General features: G+C 44.4%; 4 protein-coding genes across 5 annotated transcripts in view; 1 reads left to right on the top strand and 3 right to left on the bottom strand.

The window, feature by feature from the left end:
- The window catches only part of LOC130296610 (zinc finger protein 345-like), a 632251-nt gene that overhangs the window by 163018 nt on the left and 453282 nt on the right, over positions 1–15951 (bottom strand). The window lies entirely within an intron of this gene.
- The window catches only part of LOC130296708 (zinc finger protein 260-like), a 473195-nt gene that overhangs the window by 317551 nt on the left and 139693 nt on the right, over positions 1–15951 (bottom strand). The window lies entirely within an intron of this gene.
- LOC130296437 (oocyte zinc finger protein XlCOF7.1-like) overlaps positions 1–15951 on the bottom strand; it is a 327909-nt gene that overhangs the window by 250806 nt on the left and 61152 nt on the right. The gene's annotated exons all lie outside the window — the stretch shown is intronic.
- On the top strand, positions 724–14774 carry LOC130296683 (oocyte zinc finger protein XlCOF22-like). 2 transcript variants are annotated; one of them, XM_056548506.1, is made up of 3 exons: positions 724–1010; positions 6823–7699; positions 12249–14773. In XM_056548506.1, exons 2-3 carry the CDS (start codon positions 6826–6828, stop codon positions 13454–13456), a joined length of 2082 nt encoding a protein of 693 aa, XP_056404481.1. In that variant the 5' UTR covers positions 724–1010; positions 6823–6825; the 3' UTR covers positions 13457–14773. The 2 variants fall into 2 exon arrangements, with proteins under 2 accessions (XP_056404481.1, XP_056404471.1); XM_056548496.1 differs by lacking the exon at positions 724–1010 and adding an exon at positions 1077–1357 and having other exon boundaries at positions 12249–14774.

Genomic DNA, 15951 nt, shown 5'->3' with positions numbered 1-15951 from the left:
ATACTATAATACAGACATTTAGTGTATTTTGTCCTGTTATTGTCGGTGTCCATACATCTTCTTATCCACATAGACACCTACAGTCACCATCCTCTGATATATATACTATAATACTATAATACATGTATATGCTATAATACTATAATACATGTATATACTATAATACTATAATACATGTATATACTATAATACTATAATACATGTACATACTATAATACATGTATATACTATAATACTATAATACATGTATATACTATAATACTATAATACATGTATATACTATAATACTATAATACATGTATATACTATAATACTATAATACATGTATATACTATAATACTATAATACATGTATATGCTATAATACTATAATACATGTATATACTATAATACTATAATACATGTATATACTATAATACATGTATATACTATAATACTATAATACATGTATATACTATAATACTTGTATATGCTATAATACTATAATACATGTATATACTATAATACTATAATACATGTATATGCTATAATACATGTATATACTATAATACTATAATACATGTATATACTATAATACTATAATACATATATATATACTATAATACAGACATTTAGTGTATTTTGTCCTGTTATTGTCGGTGTCCATACATCTTCTTATCCACATAGACACCTACAGTCACCGTCCTCTGACATATACACTATAATACATGTATATACTATAATACTATAATACATGTATATACTATAATACTATAATACATGTATATACTATAATACAGACATTTAGTGTATTTTGTCCTGTTATTGTCGGTGTCCATACATCTTCTTATCCACATAGACACCTACAGTCACCGTCCTCTGACATCATTTATCTCTACACTGAGCAGATGAGCCGAGAGCAGCAGCCCCCGATCATGTGACTCCTCCTCCTCCTCCATGTGACTGATCACCTGACTGTGACATCATCGCAGGTCCTGTTAGTACACTTCCTGTACTGCTCTTAGGAAGGAGGTGAGTAGATATATATATCTGTGTGTATTATCAGGTATAAGTAACACATTGGTCACCTCGTAGGACTTCTGCGGGGTGTGGGTACCGCCAGAGCCGGTGTTAGGGTGGGGAAAACCAGACAATGCCTAGGGCCCCCATCCCCTAGGGGGCCCCCTGCCGGCTGCTCAGCTTAGGCGTGTGCACGGGGTGCTAATCAAGCCTGGGGGGGTGGGGTCCACGGCTGCCACTGACCAGCCCGCAGGTGGCCCCCGTCACATTCTGGACATCCCAGTGTCCCGAAAAATCTTTGCACCCATCGCAACGGAGGAGCGGAGCATCGACGAAGAGGACGCGCGTCGCCCAGCATGGTAAGTCACCAGCGCCAGCTGGCAGCACGGTATCTTTGATTTCCAACCACCGCTCCTCCGGTTCCGGGACCTACTGCTATGGTCTATAGGCCATAGCAGTAGATCATGATCCCGGACCGGAGGAGTGGTGATCGGAACACTGAAGTGGGGCAGTACGCAGACATACAGCCTCCAGCCATACACTTTATATAGCTGAAGGCTGTATGTCTGTGGGGGAACTATACTGCACCTAATGTGGGGGAATTATACTGCACCTAATGTGGGGGAATTATACTGCACCTAATGTGGGGGAATTATACTGCACCTAATGTGGGGGAATTATACTGCACCTAATGTGGGGGAATTATACTGCACCTAATGTGGGGGAATTATACTGCACCTAATGTGGGGGAATTATACTGCACCTAATGTGGGGGGACTATACTGCACCTAATGTGGGGGGACTATACTGCACCTAATGTGGGGGGACTATACTGCACCTAATGTGGGGGGACTATACTGCACCTAATGTGGGGGGACTATACTGCACCTAATGTGGGGGAACTATACTGCACCTAATGTGGGGGAACTATACTGCACCTAATGTGGGGGGAACTGTACTGCCTACCTAATGTGGGGGGAACTGTACTGCCTACCTAATGTGGGGGAACTGTACTGCCTACCTAATGTGAGGAGCTATACTACACCTAATGAGGAGAACTGTACTGCACCTAATGTGGGGGGAACTGTACTGCACCTAATGGGGGGGGGGGCTGTACTGCACCTAATGGGGGGGGAACTGTACTGCACCTAATGGGGGGGGGGAACTGTACTGCACCGCACCTAATGGGGGGAGGGCTGTACTGCACCTAATGGAGGGGGGGGGAACTATACTGCACCTAATGTGGGGGAACTGTACTGCACCTAATGTGGGGGAACTATACTGCACCTAATGTGGGGGAACTATACTGCACCTAATGTGGGGAACTATACTACACCTAATGTGGGGAGCTATACTGCACCTAATGTGGGGAGCTATACTGCACCTAATGTGGGGAGCTATACTGCACCTAATGTGGGGGAACTATACTGCACCTAATGTGGGGGGAACTGTACTGCCTACCTAATGTGGGGGGAACTGTACTGCCTACCTAATGTGGGGGGAACTGTACTGCCTACCTAATGTGGGGGGAACTGTACTGCCTACCTAATGTGGGGGGAACTGTACTGCCTACCTAATGTGGGGGAACTGTACTGCCTACCTAATGTGGGGGAACTGTACTGCACACCTAATGTGAGGAGCTATACTACACCTAATGTGGGCGAACTGTACTGCACCTAATGGGGGGAGGGAACTGTACTGCACCTAATGGGGGGGGAACTGTACTGCACCTAATGGGGGGGGGGGGAACTGTACTGCACCTAATGGGGGGGGGGGGAACTGTACTGCACCTAATGGGTGGGAACTGTACTGCCTACCTAATGTGGGGGAACTGTACTGCACACCTAATGTGAGGAGCTATACTACACCTAATGTGGGCGAACTGTACTGCACCTAATGGGGGGGGGAACTGTACTGCACCTAATGGGGGGGGGGGGGACTGTACTGCACCTAATGGGGGGGTAACTGTACTGCACCTAATGGGGGGGTAACTGTACTGCACCTAATGGGGGGGGAACTGTACTGCACCTAATGGGGGGGGGGAACTGTACTGCACCTAATGGGGGGGGAACTGTACTGCACCTAATGGGGGGGGAACTGTACTGCCTACCTAATGTGGGGGAACTGCACTGCACACCTAATGTGAGGAGCTATACTACACCTAATGTGGGCGAACTGTACTGCACCTAATGGGGGGGGGAACTGTACTGCACCTAATGGGGGGGGGGGGAACTGTACTGCACCTAATGGGGGGGGTAACTGTACTGCACCTAATGGGGGGGGAACTGTACTGCACCTAATGGGGGGGGGGGGGAACTGTACTGCACCTAATGGGGGGGGGGGAACTGTACTGCACCTAATGGGGGGGGGGGAACTGTACTGCACCTAATGGGGGGGGGGGGGAACTGTACTGCACCTAATGGGGGGGGGGGAACTGTACTGCACCTAATGGGGGGGGAACTGTACTGCACCTAATGGGGGGGGGGGGAACTGTACTGCACCTAATGGGGGGGGGGGAACTGTACTGCACCTAATGGGGGGGGGACTGTACTGCACCTAATGGGGGGGGGACTGTACTGCACCTAATGGGGGGGGGGAACTGTACTGCACCTAATGGGGGGGGGGGAACTGTACTGCACCTAATGGGGGGGGGGGAACTGTACTGCACCTAATGGGGGGGGGGGAACTGTACTGCACCTAATGGGGGGGGGGGGGAACTGTACTGCACCTAATGGGGGGGGGAACTGTACTGCACCTAATGGGGGGGGGGAACTGTACTGCACCTAATGGGGGGGGGGGAACTGTACTGCACCTAATGGGGGGGTAACTGTACTGCACCTAATGGGGGGGGGGGAACTGTACTGCACCTAATGGGGGGGGGGGGAACTGTACTGCACCTAATGGGGGGGGAACTGTACTGCACCTAATGGGGGGGGGGGGGAACTGTACTGCACCTAATGGGGGGGGGGAACTGTACTGCACCTAATGGGGGGGGAACTGTACTGCACCTAATGGGGGGGGGGGGAACTGTACTGCACCTAATGGGGGGGGGGGAACTGTACTGCACCTAATGGGGGGGGGGGACTGTACTGCACCTAATGGGGGGGGGGGGGAACTGTACTGCACCTAATGAGGGGGGGGGGGAACTGTACTGCACCTAATTGAGGGGGGGGGGAACTGTACTGCCTACCTAATGTGGGGGGGGGAACTGTACTGCCTACCTAATGTGGGGGGGGAACTGTACTGCCTACCTAATGTGGGGGGAACTGTACTGCCTACCTAATGTGGGGGGAACTGTACTGCCTACCTAATGTGGGGGGAACTGTACTGCCTACCTAATGTGGGGGGAACTGTACTGCCTACCTAATGTGGGGGGAACTGTACTGCCTACCTAATGTGGGGGGAACTGTACTGCCTACCTAATGTGGGGGGAACTGTACTGCCTACCTAATGTGGGGGGAACTTTACTGCCTACCTAATGTGGGGGAACTGTACTGCCTACCTAATGTGGGGGAACTGCACTGCACACCTAATGTGAGGAGCTATACTACACCTAATGAGGAGAACTGTACTGCACCTAATGGGGGGGGGAACTGTACTGCACCTAATGGGGGGGGAACTGTACTGCACCTAATGGGGGGGGAACTGTACTGCACCTAATGGGGGGGGGACTGTACTGCACCTAATGGGGGGGGGACTGTACTGCACCTAATGGGGGGGGGGGGAACTGTACTGCACCTAATGGGGGGGGGGAACTGTACTGCACCTAATGGGGGGGGGGAACTGTACTGCACCTAATGGGGGGGGGAACTGTACTGCACCTAATGGGGGGGGGGAACTGTACTGCACCTAATGGGGGGGGGGGGGAACTGTACTGCACCTAATGGGGGGGGGAACTGTACTGCACCTAATGGGGGGGGGGAACTGTACTGCACCTAATGGGGGGGGGGGGGAACTGTACTGCACCTAATGGGGGGGGGAACTGTACTGCACCTAATTGAGGGGGGGGGGACTGTACTGCACCTAATTGAGGGGGGGGGGGAACTGTACTGCCTACCTAATGTGGGGGGGGGAACTGTACTGCCTACCTAATGTGGGGGGGGGGAACTGTACTGCCTACCTAATGTGGGGGGAACTGTACTGCCTACCTAATGTGGGGGGAACTGTACTGCCTACCTAATGTGGGGGGAACTGTACTGCCTACCTAATGTGGGGGGAACTGTACTGCCTACCTAATGTGGGGGGAACTGTACTGCCTACCTAATGTGGGGGGAACTGTACTGCCTACCTAATGTGGGGGGAACTGTACTGCCTACCTAATGTGGGGGGAACTGTACTGCCTACCTAATGTGGGGGGAACTGTACTGCCTACCTAATGTGGGGGAACTGCACTGCCTACCTAATGTGGGGGAACTGCACTGCACACCTAATGTGAGGAGCTATACTACACCTAATGAGGAGAACTGTACTGCACCTAATGGGGGGGGAACTGTACTGCACCTAATGGGGGGGGGGGAACTGTACTGCACCTAATGGAGGGGGGGGGGGGGAACTGTACTGCACCTAATGTGGGGGGGGGACTGTACTGCCTACCTAATGTGGGGGGAACTGTACTGCCTACCTAATGTGGGGGAACTGTACTGCCTAACTAATGTGGGAGAACTGTACTGCCTAACTAATGTGGGAGAACTGCACTGCCAACATAATGTGGGGGAAATATACAGCCAACCTAATGTAGGGGGAACGATACTGCCAACATAATGTGGGGGGAACTATACAAAAATATAGAATTGTACAATTCTGATCCCTATAACTCTTTTATTTTTCTGTATATAGGGATGTATGAGGGTCATTTTTTGTGCTTTAATTTGTTTGCTTTAATTTTTTATCGGTACTATTTTTGTTTTGATGGGACTTTTCAATTGCTTTTTAGATATGTTTTATGGTATTTGAAGTGACCAAAAATTTGCAAATCTGGTTAGTGCACTATTGCGACTTTTGGGGCCCCTTTTTGATTTTGCCCAGGGCCACGATAAACCTAAAACTGGCCCTGGGTCCTACAGGACAGGCTGGTTACTCACAGAGTTTCCACCTGATATTCCAGGGTCACCCTCTCCCGGGGTCACAATGACATTATTGCAGGCGGCCATTACTTTCTATCATGTCCCAATCTACTTATGGTTGTATCTCATGGCCATGTCAGGTCATACTACCACACAGGTTAGGCCAGCGCCCGCGGTGCCTCATATTACCACATGTGTTTTCGGTGTAATTCTCTGTTGCTCCCGCGACATCACAATCCACATGAGTGAATGTCAGTAGTTTCAGCATCTTGTTATATGAGGGATTATGCTTGAGGTTCAGATGTTGTGTATGTATAACTATCCTACATGTGTGATCTTTGCCTCTGTAGTCATATTTACCCTACATTTCATGGCACTTTGCTTAATGCATAGGATAAGGTGTTTGGGTTGTTACACTTGGTTGTCATGACCGCAAATATATATATCATTAAATAATGCAGCACTGCCTAACCAATCCAATTTGCAACGTGCATGTGCCCCAAACCTGATCTCTGTGTGTATATGTGTGTGTGTTTATGTGTGTATATATATATATATATATATCTATATATAGATAGATAGATTATGTGTATGAATGTATATATTGACTGCTTAAACTCCTTACTAATAGGTAATTACAGGGGTGGTATTCAAAATTTTAATATCTTCCCTATTTGGTGCGACTATCTTTTCTGCTCATATAAAACCTTCCACATGACTTCTCCTACTGTCTGGTGACTTTTACAATATTTTTTTCGCAGCTTATGAATCAGAAAGAAAATATGAACAATATTAATGCTCCAGAGACAAATGTGAGCGGTGATGAGCAGTATAAGGAGGACATTCCTACAGGGAAAGATTTGATCTATATTAATGCTCCAGGTATAAAGGAAGAAGAAGAGACAGATGTGAGGAATGATGAGCAGTATAAGGAGGACACGCCTACAGGGAAAAATCTGATCTATATTAATGCTACAGACATTAAGGAAGAAGAGACAGATGTGAGCGGTGATGAGCAGTATAAGGAGGACATTCCTACAGGGAAAGATCTGATCTATATTAATGCTACAGACCTAAAGGAAGAAGAAGATACATGTGTGAGCGGGGATGAGCAGTATATGGAGGACATGCCTACAGGGAAAGATTTGATCTGTACTAATATTACAGACATAAAGGAAGAAGAAGAAGAAGAGACAGATGTGAGCGGTGATGAGCAGTATATGGAGGACATTCCTACAGGAAAAGATCTGATGTATATTAATACTACAGACATAAAGGAAGAAGAAGAGACAGATATGAGCGGTTATGAGCAGTATAAGGAGGACATTCCTACAGGGAAAGATCTGATGTATACTAATACTGCAGACATAAAGGAAGAAGAAGAAGAGACAGATGTGAGCGGTGATGAGCAGTATAAGGAGGACATTCCTACAGGGAAAGATCGGATCTATACTAATACTATAGACAAAAAGGAAGAAGAAGAGACAGATATGAGCGGTTATGAGCAGTATAAGGAGGACATTCCTACAGGGAAAGATCTGATCTATACTAATACTATAGACATAAAGGAAGAAGAAGAGACAGATGTGAGCGGTGATGAGCAGTATAAGGAGGAAATTCCTACAGGTAACCATCCAGGTGAGTTTACCCCATAAACACAGAGAAGAGTCACAGATTCTTTAAAGGGGTTATCTGACTTTCACCATTCCTGAGATAAGGCATGTGGTGCACTAATATATAGTCACTATGCCTAGCAGAGCCATTTTTATTGATTTTTGATAATGATACTCGAGTAAATGATGCCCCTTTTTCCCACAGCCTTCCCAACCAGGGTGCCCCCAGCTGTTGCAAAACTACAACTCCCAGCATGCTCAGACAGTCCTTGGCTTCAAAGAAGCAATCTGATTGGTTGCTATGGGCAACTGTTCCACTTTTCCTCTACCCAGTTTTTATTAAATCTCCCCCATAGTGCTTAAAAAGAAAAACAACAACACGTATGTGGCAAAGTCAGCTCGACTCCATCCGCCTCATATAATGCACCTGTGCAGGACATTCCCTTTGTTATTTCTTTGTAAGGCTATGTTCACACAGAAGTTTTCCAGAATGCCGGGGGCTGCCCTGAGATGTAAATGATAGCGCATGGTCAATGGTATAAACTTGAAAAAAATTATTATTAATCACTTTATATACCTGAAAAAAATTAAAAAGTGATCAAAAAGTCCCATCAAAACAAAAATGGTCCCGATAAAAACTACAGATCACGCCACAAAAAATAAGCCCTCATACAGCCTCGTATACAGAAAAATAATGGCGGTCAGAAGAGGCCAATTTTAGGCGTACTCGTTGTCATATGAAAATAGAAGCGAAAGCCCCTCAAAGTTCTAAAATGGCATTTTATTTTCAGTTTTGTTCCACAAATATTTTATATTATTGTTTCACTGGAGATTTTTGAATATGAAAAGCATTTTACGAGGAGAAAGATAATGTGCAAAAATGAAAAAATATTTATTTACAATGATTACAGCATTGTTTCCTGATCAGGGTGCCTCCAGCTGTTGCAAACTTTTACTCCTAGCAGGCCCCCCCAGTTGGGTAATGATTTCCTTGTGACCACTTGCCCATTCAAATAACCGGGATCAGCTCTTGTATCTGTTTACCGCTGGCGCATTTTCTATAGCTGGACAAGTGTAAAGGAGGCCTTACACACACACACACACACATACAGTCAGGTCCGGATTAACGTAGGGGTGGATGGAGCGACAATGCTACCTAATGTGGGGAACCTGCTACTACCTAATGTAGGGAACCTGCTTCTACCTAATGTGGGGAACCTGCTTCTACCAAATGTGGGGAACCTGCTTCTACCTAATGTGGGGAACCTGTTTCTACCTAATGTGGGGAACCTGCTTCTACCTAATGTGGGGAACCTGCTTCTACCTAATGTGGGGAACCTGCTTCTACCTAATGTGGGGAACCTGCTTCTACCTAATGTGGGGAACCTGCTTCTACCTAATGTGGGGAACCTGCTTCTACCTAATGTGGGGAACCTGCTTCTACCTAATGTGGGGAACCTGCTTCTACCTAATGTGGGGAACCTGCCGCCTACCTAATGTGGGGAACATGCCGCCTACCTAATGTGGGGAACCTGCCGCCTACCTAATGTGGGGAACCTGCCGCCTACCTAATGTGGGGAACCTGCCGCCTACCTAATGTGGGGAACCTGCCGCCTACCTAATGTGGGGAACCCCCAGAAGTAGCACCCCCATCATCCGTCAGCTCATGCTATTACCACACGGGGTAGGGGGGAATGGGGGGGGGGGGTTGTTGGTGGATGATGGGGGGTGCTACTGCTGGTGGGGGGTGTTGGTGGTGGATGATGAGGGGGCGCATGATGGTGGCATGATATGTAAGGGGCGCATGCAGCCCGGGCCTCACCCAGCTGCTACCTCCAGTGGCCCCCCCGGATAATTTGAGTTTGAGACCCCTGCTATAAAGATATGCAAAGTTTCCATACACTAACATATATTCAGCTATCCTGGTAATTTAATGTGCACAAAATTGCTTTGTGTTGCGTTTTCATTTTATATACTTCGATAAAAAGGCCCATCACAATCTTCAGCTAAACAGCCACATGACCTCGTAACTAAGGAAAGCCGGGACACTATACTCTGCGTCTAAAGACGTTCTCTCTTTTCCCGGATGGTGACAGCAAGTCGCTATATGGGAACTAAGCCCTAAAAATGAAATTGCATGAATAGACAAACTAAACTCAACCATAAATAATAATAGATCATTAACACTGCGAAACAAAAAGAATAAGGAAAAATAAAAATAAAAAAAAATGAAAAAAATAAAAATAAATAAAAAATAAATAGATAAATAATAATACAATTGAAAGATAAAAAATAAAATAATGCTAAAGAAAAATTAAGAAAAAGAAATACCGTATTTATCGGCGTATAACACGCACTTTTTAGGCTAAAATTTTTAGCCTAAAGTCTATGTGCGTGTTATACGCCGATACACTCCCAGGAAAGGCAGGGGGAGAGAGGCCGTCGCTCCCCGCTTCTCTCCCCCTGCCTTTCCTGGGGTCTAGAGCCCTGCTGCCGGCCCTTCTCTCCCCCTGGTTATCGGCGCCGCTGCCCGTTCTGTCCCCCTGACTATCGGTACCGGCGCCCCATTGCCGGCACCGATAGCCAGGGGGAGAGAAGCGGCGCCGACAGCCAGGGGGAGAGAAGGGGCAGCGGCAACCATTGCCGGCGCCGCTGCCCCATTGCCTCCCCCCATCCCCGGTGGCATAATTACCTGGGTCGGATCCGCGCTGCTGCAGGCCTCCGGCGTGCGTCCCCTGCGTCGTTGCTATGCACGGCACGGCGCACTGACGTCATGCGCCGCGCCGTGCAGCGCATAGCAACGACGCCGGGGACGCACGCCGGAGGCCTGCAGCAGCGCGGACCCGAACCAGGTATACACGCGCGCACACACGCACCCTCATTTTACCATGGATATTTGGGTAAAAAACTTTTTTTACCCAAATATCCTTGGTAAAATGAGGGTGCGTGTTATAGGCCGGTGCGTGGTATACCCCGATAAATACGGTAACAATAAATGAATAAAAAAATATATTAAATGAAAACAAACAGAAAAAATGAATAAATAATACAAATAAAATTTCTGACCCCAAGAGCGTGCTGTCAGAACATGTACACCAATTATGTGTATAGACTAGACAAGGCCTCCAATCAATGGAAATTATCTCCTTTTTATCTGATTTCAGGTGTGATTTTTATATTGCCCAACTTGCCCCAAGTTTTTTTTATATATATATCCACTGGCTCCAGAAAGTTAAACAGATTTGTAAATTACTTCTATAAAAAAATCTTAATCCTTTCAGTACTTATGAGCTTCTGAAGTTAAGGTTGTTCTTTTCTGTCTAAGTGCTCTCTGATGACACGTGTCTCGGGAACCGCCCAGTTTAGAAGAGGTTTGCTATGGGAATTTGCTTCTAAACTGGGCGTTTCCCGAGACGCGTGTCATCAGGGAGCACTTAGACAGAAAAGAACAACCTTAACTTCAGAAGCTCATAAGTACTGAAAGGATTAAGATTTTTTAATAGAAGTAATTTACAAATCTGTTTAACCTTCTGGAACCAGTTGATATATAAACATTTTTTTTCCTGGAATACCCCTTTTAAAGGAGCATCACATGCTTGGAACAATCTTATTCTTCCGCAATTTTGAAAGGATGGCAATAATTTTGTCCAGACAATTTTTGGAGTTTGGTGACATTATGTCCAATTTGCTTTTTTTCCTCCCGTTTTTGGTTTATTTCCAATACACACAAAGGGAATAAACATGTGTATAGCAAAACATGTGTTACTGCAATCCTGTGTCAACATTTACGGCCATGACTGTAAGTACTGCATTCATTTGTATGAGCAATCAAATAATTGCTTATACAAGTCTCCTAGGGGGACTAAAAACTGTAAAATAAACCTTTTCAAGAGTTGTTTTTAAAAATATACATCAATTCCCTCCAGAGTAAAAAAAAAAAAAAAGTTAACAAAAATAAACATATTTGGTAACACCACATGCGTAATTATCCGAGCTATTAATTATAACTTTAATGATGCAACATAGAGAATGGTATAAACGTAAAACTTTTTTTTTGGTCACATCATAGCCCAGAGAAAATGGAATAAAATGTGAACAAATAGGCATAAATACTACAGATCATGATGCAAAAAATCAGTTCTAACACAGCTCCATAAACCAAATACTAAAAAAGTATAGAATGTGGCTTTTTAAAGCAATTTAGTTTTTATGTTGTTATATTTAAAATGACTTAATTTGGCAAAAACTATAGTAATTGTGTATTCTTGTGATCGCACCGGCCTGATGAATAAAGATAACTTGCCAATTTCCCTGTCCAGTAAATGGCATAACATGATACCAAATTAGCAACATTTTATTCATGTCTTTTTAATTGTTTTGCGGTATATTTTATGGTGATATGAATGGTATCGTTACAAAATACAATTGGTCCCACAAAAAAAACGAACCCTCATACGGCCCTATAGATGAAAAAAATAAGTTATGAGTCATATAAAGCGAGAAGGGAGAAAAATGAAAATGTTGGTCATTCATGGGTTAAAGTTATTACTTAAAATCTGTTTCATTCTTGGCAGATAACTGTACCGGGAGATCAGAGGAGAATCTTATATCTTCAGATTATAAAGCAGATGATGATATCACACAAGATACATATGAAGAACATTCCATTATCCCAGATACACCCTCAGCCCTTCACAGCCAAGATTTCTCATCTGATCATTTAAAAACAGTCCTATCATCTGATGTATCACAGCAAAATATGAGAAAGCCATTATCATGTGCTGAATGTGGGAAATGTTTTACTCAGAAATCAGATCTTGTTGAACATCAAAAAAATCACACAGGAGAGAAGCCATTTTCATGTTTAGAATGTGGAAAATGTTTTTCTTATAAATCATATCTTGTTGAACATCAAAAAATTCACACAGGAGAGAAGCCATTTTCATGTTTAGAATGTGGAAAATGTTTTTCTTATAAATCATATCTTCGCCAACATAAAAAAATTCACACAGGAGAGAAGCCATTTTCATGTTCAGAATGTGATAGATGTTTTATTCGCAAAGGTGATCTTGTTAAACATATAAGAACTCACACAGGAGAGAAGCCATTTTCATGTTCAGAATGTGGAAAATGTTTTTCTAATCAATCAACTCTTATTCAACATCAAAAAATTCACACAGGAGAGAAGCCATTTTCATGTTCAGAATGTGGGAAATGTTTTGCTTCTAAATCACGTCTTATTATCCATCATAAAGTTCACACTGGAGAAAAGCCATTTTCATGTTCAGAATGTGGGAAATGTTTTGCTTCTAAATCACTTCTTGTTATACATCAAAAAAATAACATAGGAGAGAAGCCATTTTCATGTTCAAAATGTAGAAAATGTTTTACTCTGAAACGTTATCTTGTTAAACATCAAAGAATTCACTCAGAAGAGAAGTCATTTTCATGTTCAGAATGTGGGAAATGTTTTGCTTATAAATCAAATCTTGTTGAACATCAAAAAATTCACACAGGAAAGAAGCCATTTTCATGTTCAGAATGTGGGAGATGTTTTATTCACAAATCTGATCTTGTTAAACATATAAAAACTCACACAGGAGAGAAGCCATTTTCATGTTCAGAATGTGGAAAATGTTTTTCTAGTAAATCAAATCTTATTAAACATAAAAAAATTCACACAGGAGAGAAGCCATTTTCATGTTCAGAATGTGGAAAATGTTCTTCTAGTAAATCAAATCTTATTAAACATCTAAAAATTCACACAGAAATCAGAACTTAACAGTCATCTAAGAATTCACACAGTAAAGAAGCCATTTGCATGTTCAGAATGTGGGAAATGTTTTACTCGGACATCAATACTTATCAGACAACTAAGAATTCACACAGAAGCGAAGTCAATTCAGAGCAATAAATGACACAGATAAGACATCTATATATTAACCATGTACATAGGATATCTGACATTTATACATATATCATATACTGCATCTCCAAACTTGTTCCCAATTGTTAATAAAAGTTTTCTTTTAGAACGTAGTCACCGATCCAGCGATGTCATCACTATAGTTTACATGGTAGGAAAAGAGTGTGAGATATGGTTGTGATATTCACTGCTCCTCATGGAGAAGACCTAACAGGCATAATCCATGGGGAGCTGCTACTGGAGACCCAAACACCTCAGAGAGAAGGGACTTATTCCAGTGATGAAGAATTCCAGGACATGACCAGATTAGAGACACAAAATCACTTCTATCTTCTGGCTTCTAGGACATTATTCTGATGGAAGAACTTTACACATTATAAAAAGTCCTATAGGTGTTGGGGAACATTTATAGACAATTGTTGGCCCCGGCTGTCATGGCGTACCATAGAAGATGAATGAATATCGCTCCATAGAGTATAATATCCAAGACAGAATAAATACAATGAGGGAGATTTATCAAAACCTGCCCAGAGGAAAAGTAGCGGAGTTGCCCATAACAACCAATCAGATCTCTTCTTTAATTTTTTTAAAGGCCTCTGAAAAATGTAAGAAGTGATCTGATTGGTTGTTATGGTCAACTCAGCAACTTTTCCTCTGGACGGGTTTGATAAATCTCCCCCAACATCTCTTACCACAGGTCGTTCTGCACCGTACACAACAATGGTGAGATTGTGTTTGGATGTAACAAGGGCCCTTCTGCAGCCTTTCTGCCCCAGATAATAGGAAAACAAAGAACTGTACTTCATAAGACAACAGCGCTGACCAAACCCACACAGTAGGATTTACTTCTCTATTAGACCATCATGCAGTGTGTTTCCCCCCTTAACCCCTTAAGGACGTAGGGTGTAACCGTACGCCTTGATCCCATTAACAGGGTTTGAACTAGGGATTGACCGATATCGATTTTTTAGGGCCGATACCGATAATCTGTGACCTTTCAGGCCGATAGCCGATAACTTTTACCGATATTCCGGTATAAGTTTTCGGCTATTCCAACCCCTCCCAGCCCTCTCGTCCACGCAGAAGCCGCTGAAGATCAATGATTTAAAGCGGGCACTTTAAATCAATGAACTGCAGCGGCTTTTGCAGGGCCAGAGACTGCCACCACCACCCACTTCTCTCCCGCTACCTGTCCTGGGGTCCTCCCTAGTCCAACCACCACCACCGCTGCCCCATTGCCTCCCCCATCCCCTGTTTTATAATTACCTGTTACCGGGACCCGCGCTACCTCTGGCTCCGGCGGCATCCTGAGCTGTCACTGTGCGCACTGACGGTGACTTCGCTTTGAGGACGTCACTCGTTATTGCGCTGCACAGCGCGTAGGACATCGCAGGAGCCAGAAGTAGCGCGGGACCTGGGAACAGGTAATTATAAAACCGGGGAAGGGGGAGGCAATGGGGCAGCGGCAGAGGTGGTGGTCTCTGGCCGGGGAGGCGGGGCATTATCGGCATATCGGAAAGGTAAATGCTGATACCGATAATGTCCAAAATCGTAAATATATGCCGATTAATATTGGCCAAACCAATAATCGGTCGATCCCTAGTTTGAACCGTTCTTACGAGGGGAGAACTGGTTAAACCCTGTGGGTCCCAGTTGCTACGGGCAGCCAGGACCCACGGCTAATGCCGGGCACCACCGATCGGACCGATGCCCAGCATTAACCCTTTAGATACCACGATTAAATTGATCACAGCATCTAAACTGAAAGTAAAACTATCCCGGCAGCTCAGCTGAGCTGATCGGGACTATGGCGACAGAATCATCTTACTGGACAATGGGAGGGTTCCCACTTGCCTCCTCCTCGTCCGATTGGTGATCTACTGCTCCATGCCAGGCTACTGCAGCAGAGCGCCGGTAACATTGATCAATGCTATGCTATGGCATATCATTGCACAGTGTATGCAGCCAAAGTTTTGCATGGTATAGCCCCCTAAGGGGGCTAAAAATAAAAGTAGAAAGTGATAAAAAAAAAAAATAAGAGAATAAATGTGAATAAGCCCCCCCCCCAAATAAAAATGTAAATTACCCCCCTTTTCCTGTTTCTTAAAATAATGTAATAAAAAAAAATCATATGGGGTAACGCCGCATGCGTAAATGTCCGAACCATTAAAATATAATGTTAGCTAAACCGCACGGTTGATGGCATACACGTAAAAAAAATACCAAATCCAAAATTGTGCTTTTTTGGTCACTTCATATACCATAAAAATATTAATAACAAGCGATCTATAAGTCCCATTAAAACAAAAATAGTACAGATAAAAACTACAGACCATGCAAAAACTAAGCCC

Source organism: Hyla sarda, chromosome 1 (genome assembly GCF_029499605.1).
Source record: "Hyla sarda isolate aHylSar1 chromosome 1, aHylSar1.hap1, whole genome shotgun sequence".
Lineage (NCBI taxonomy): Eukaryota > Metazoa > Chordata > Amphibia > Anura > Hylidae > Hyla > Hyla sarda.
This window is presented reverse-complemented; position numbering and strand designations above follow the sequence as displayed.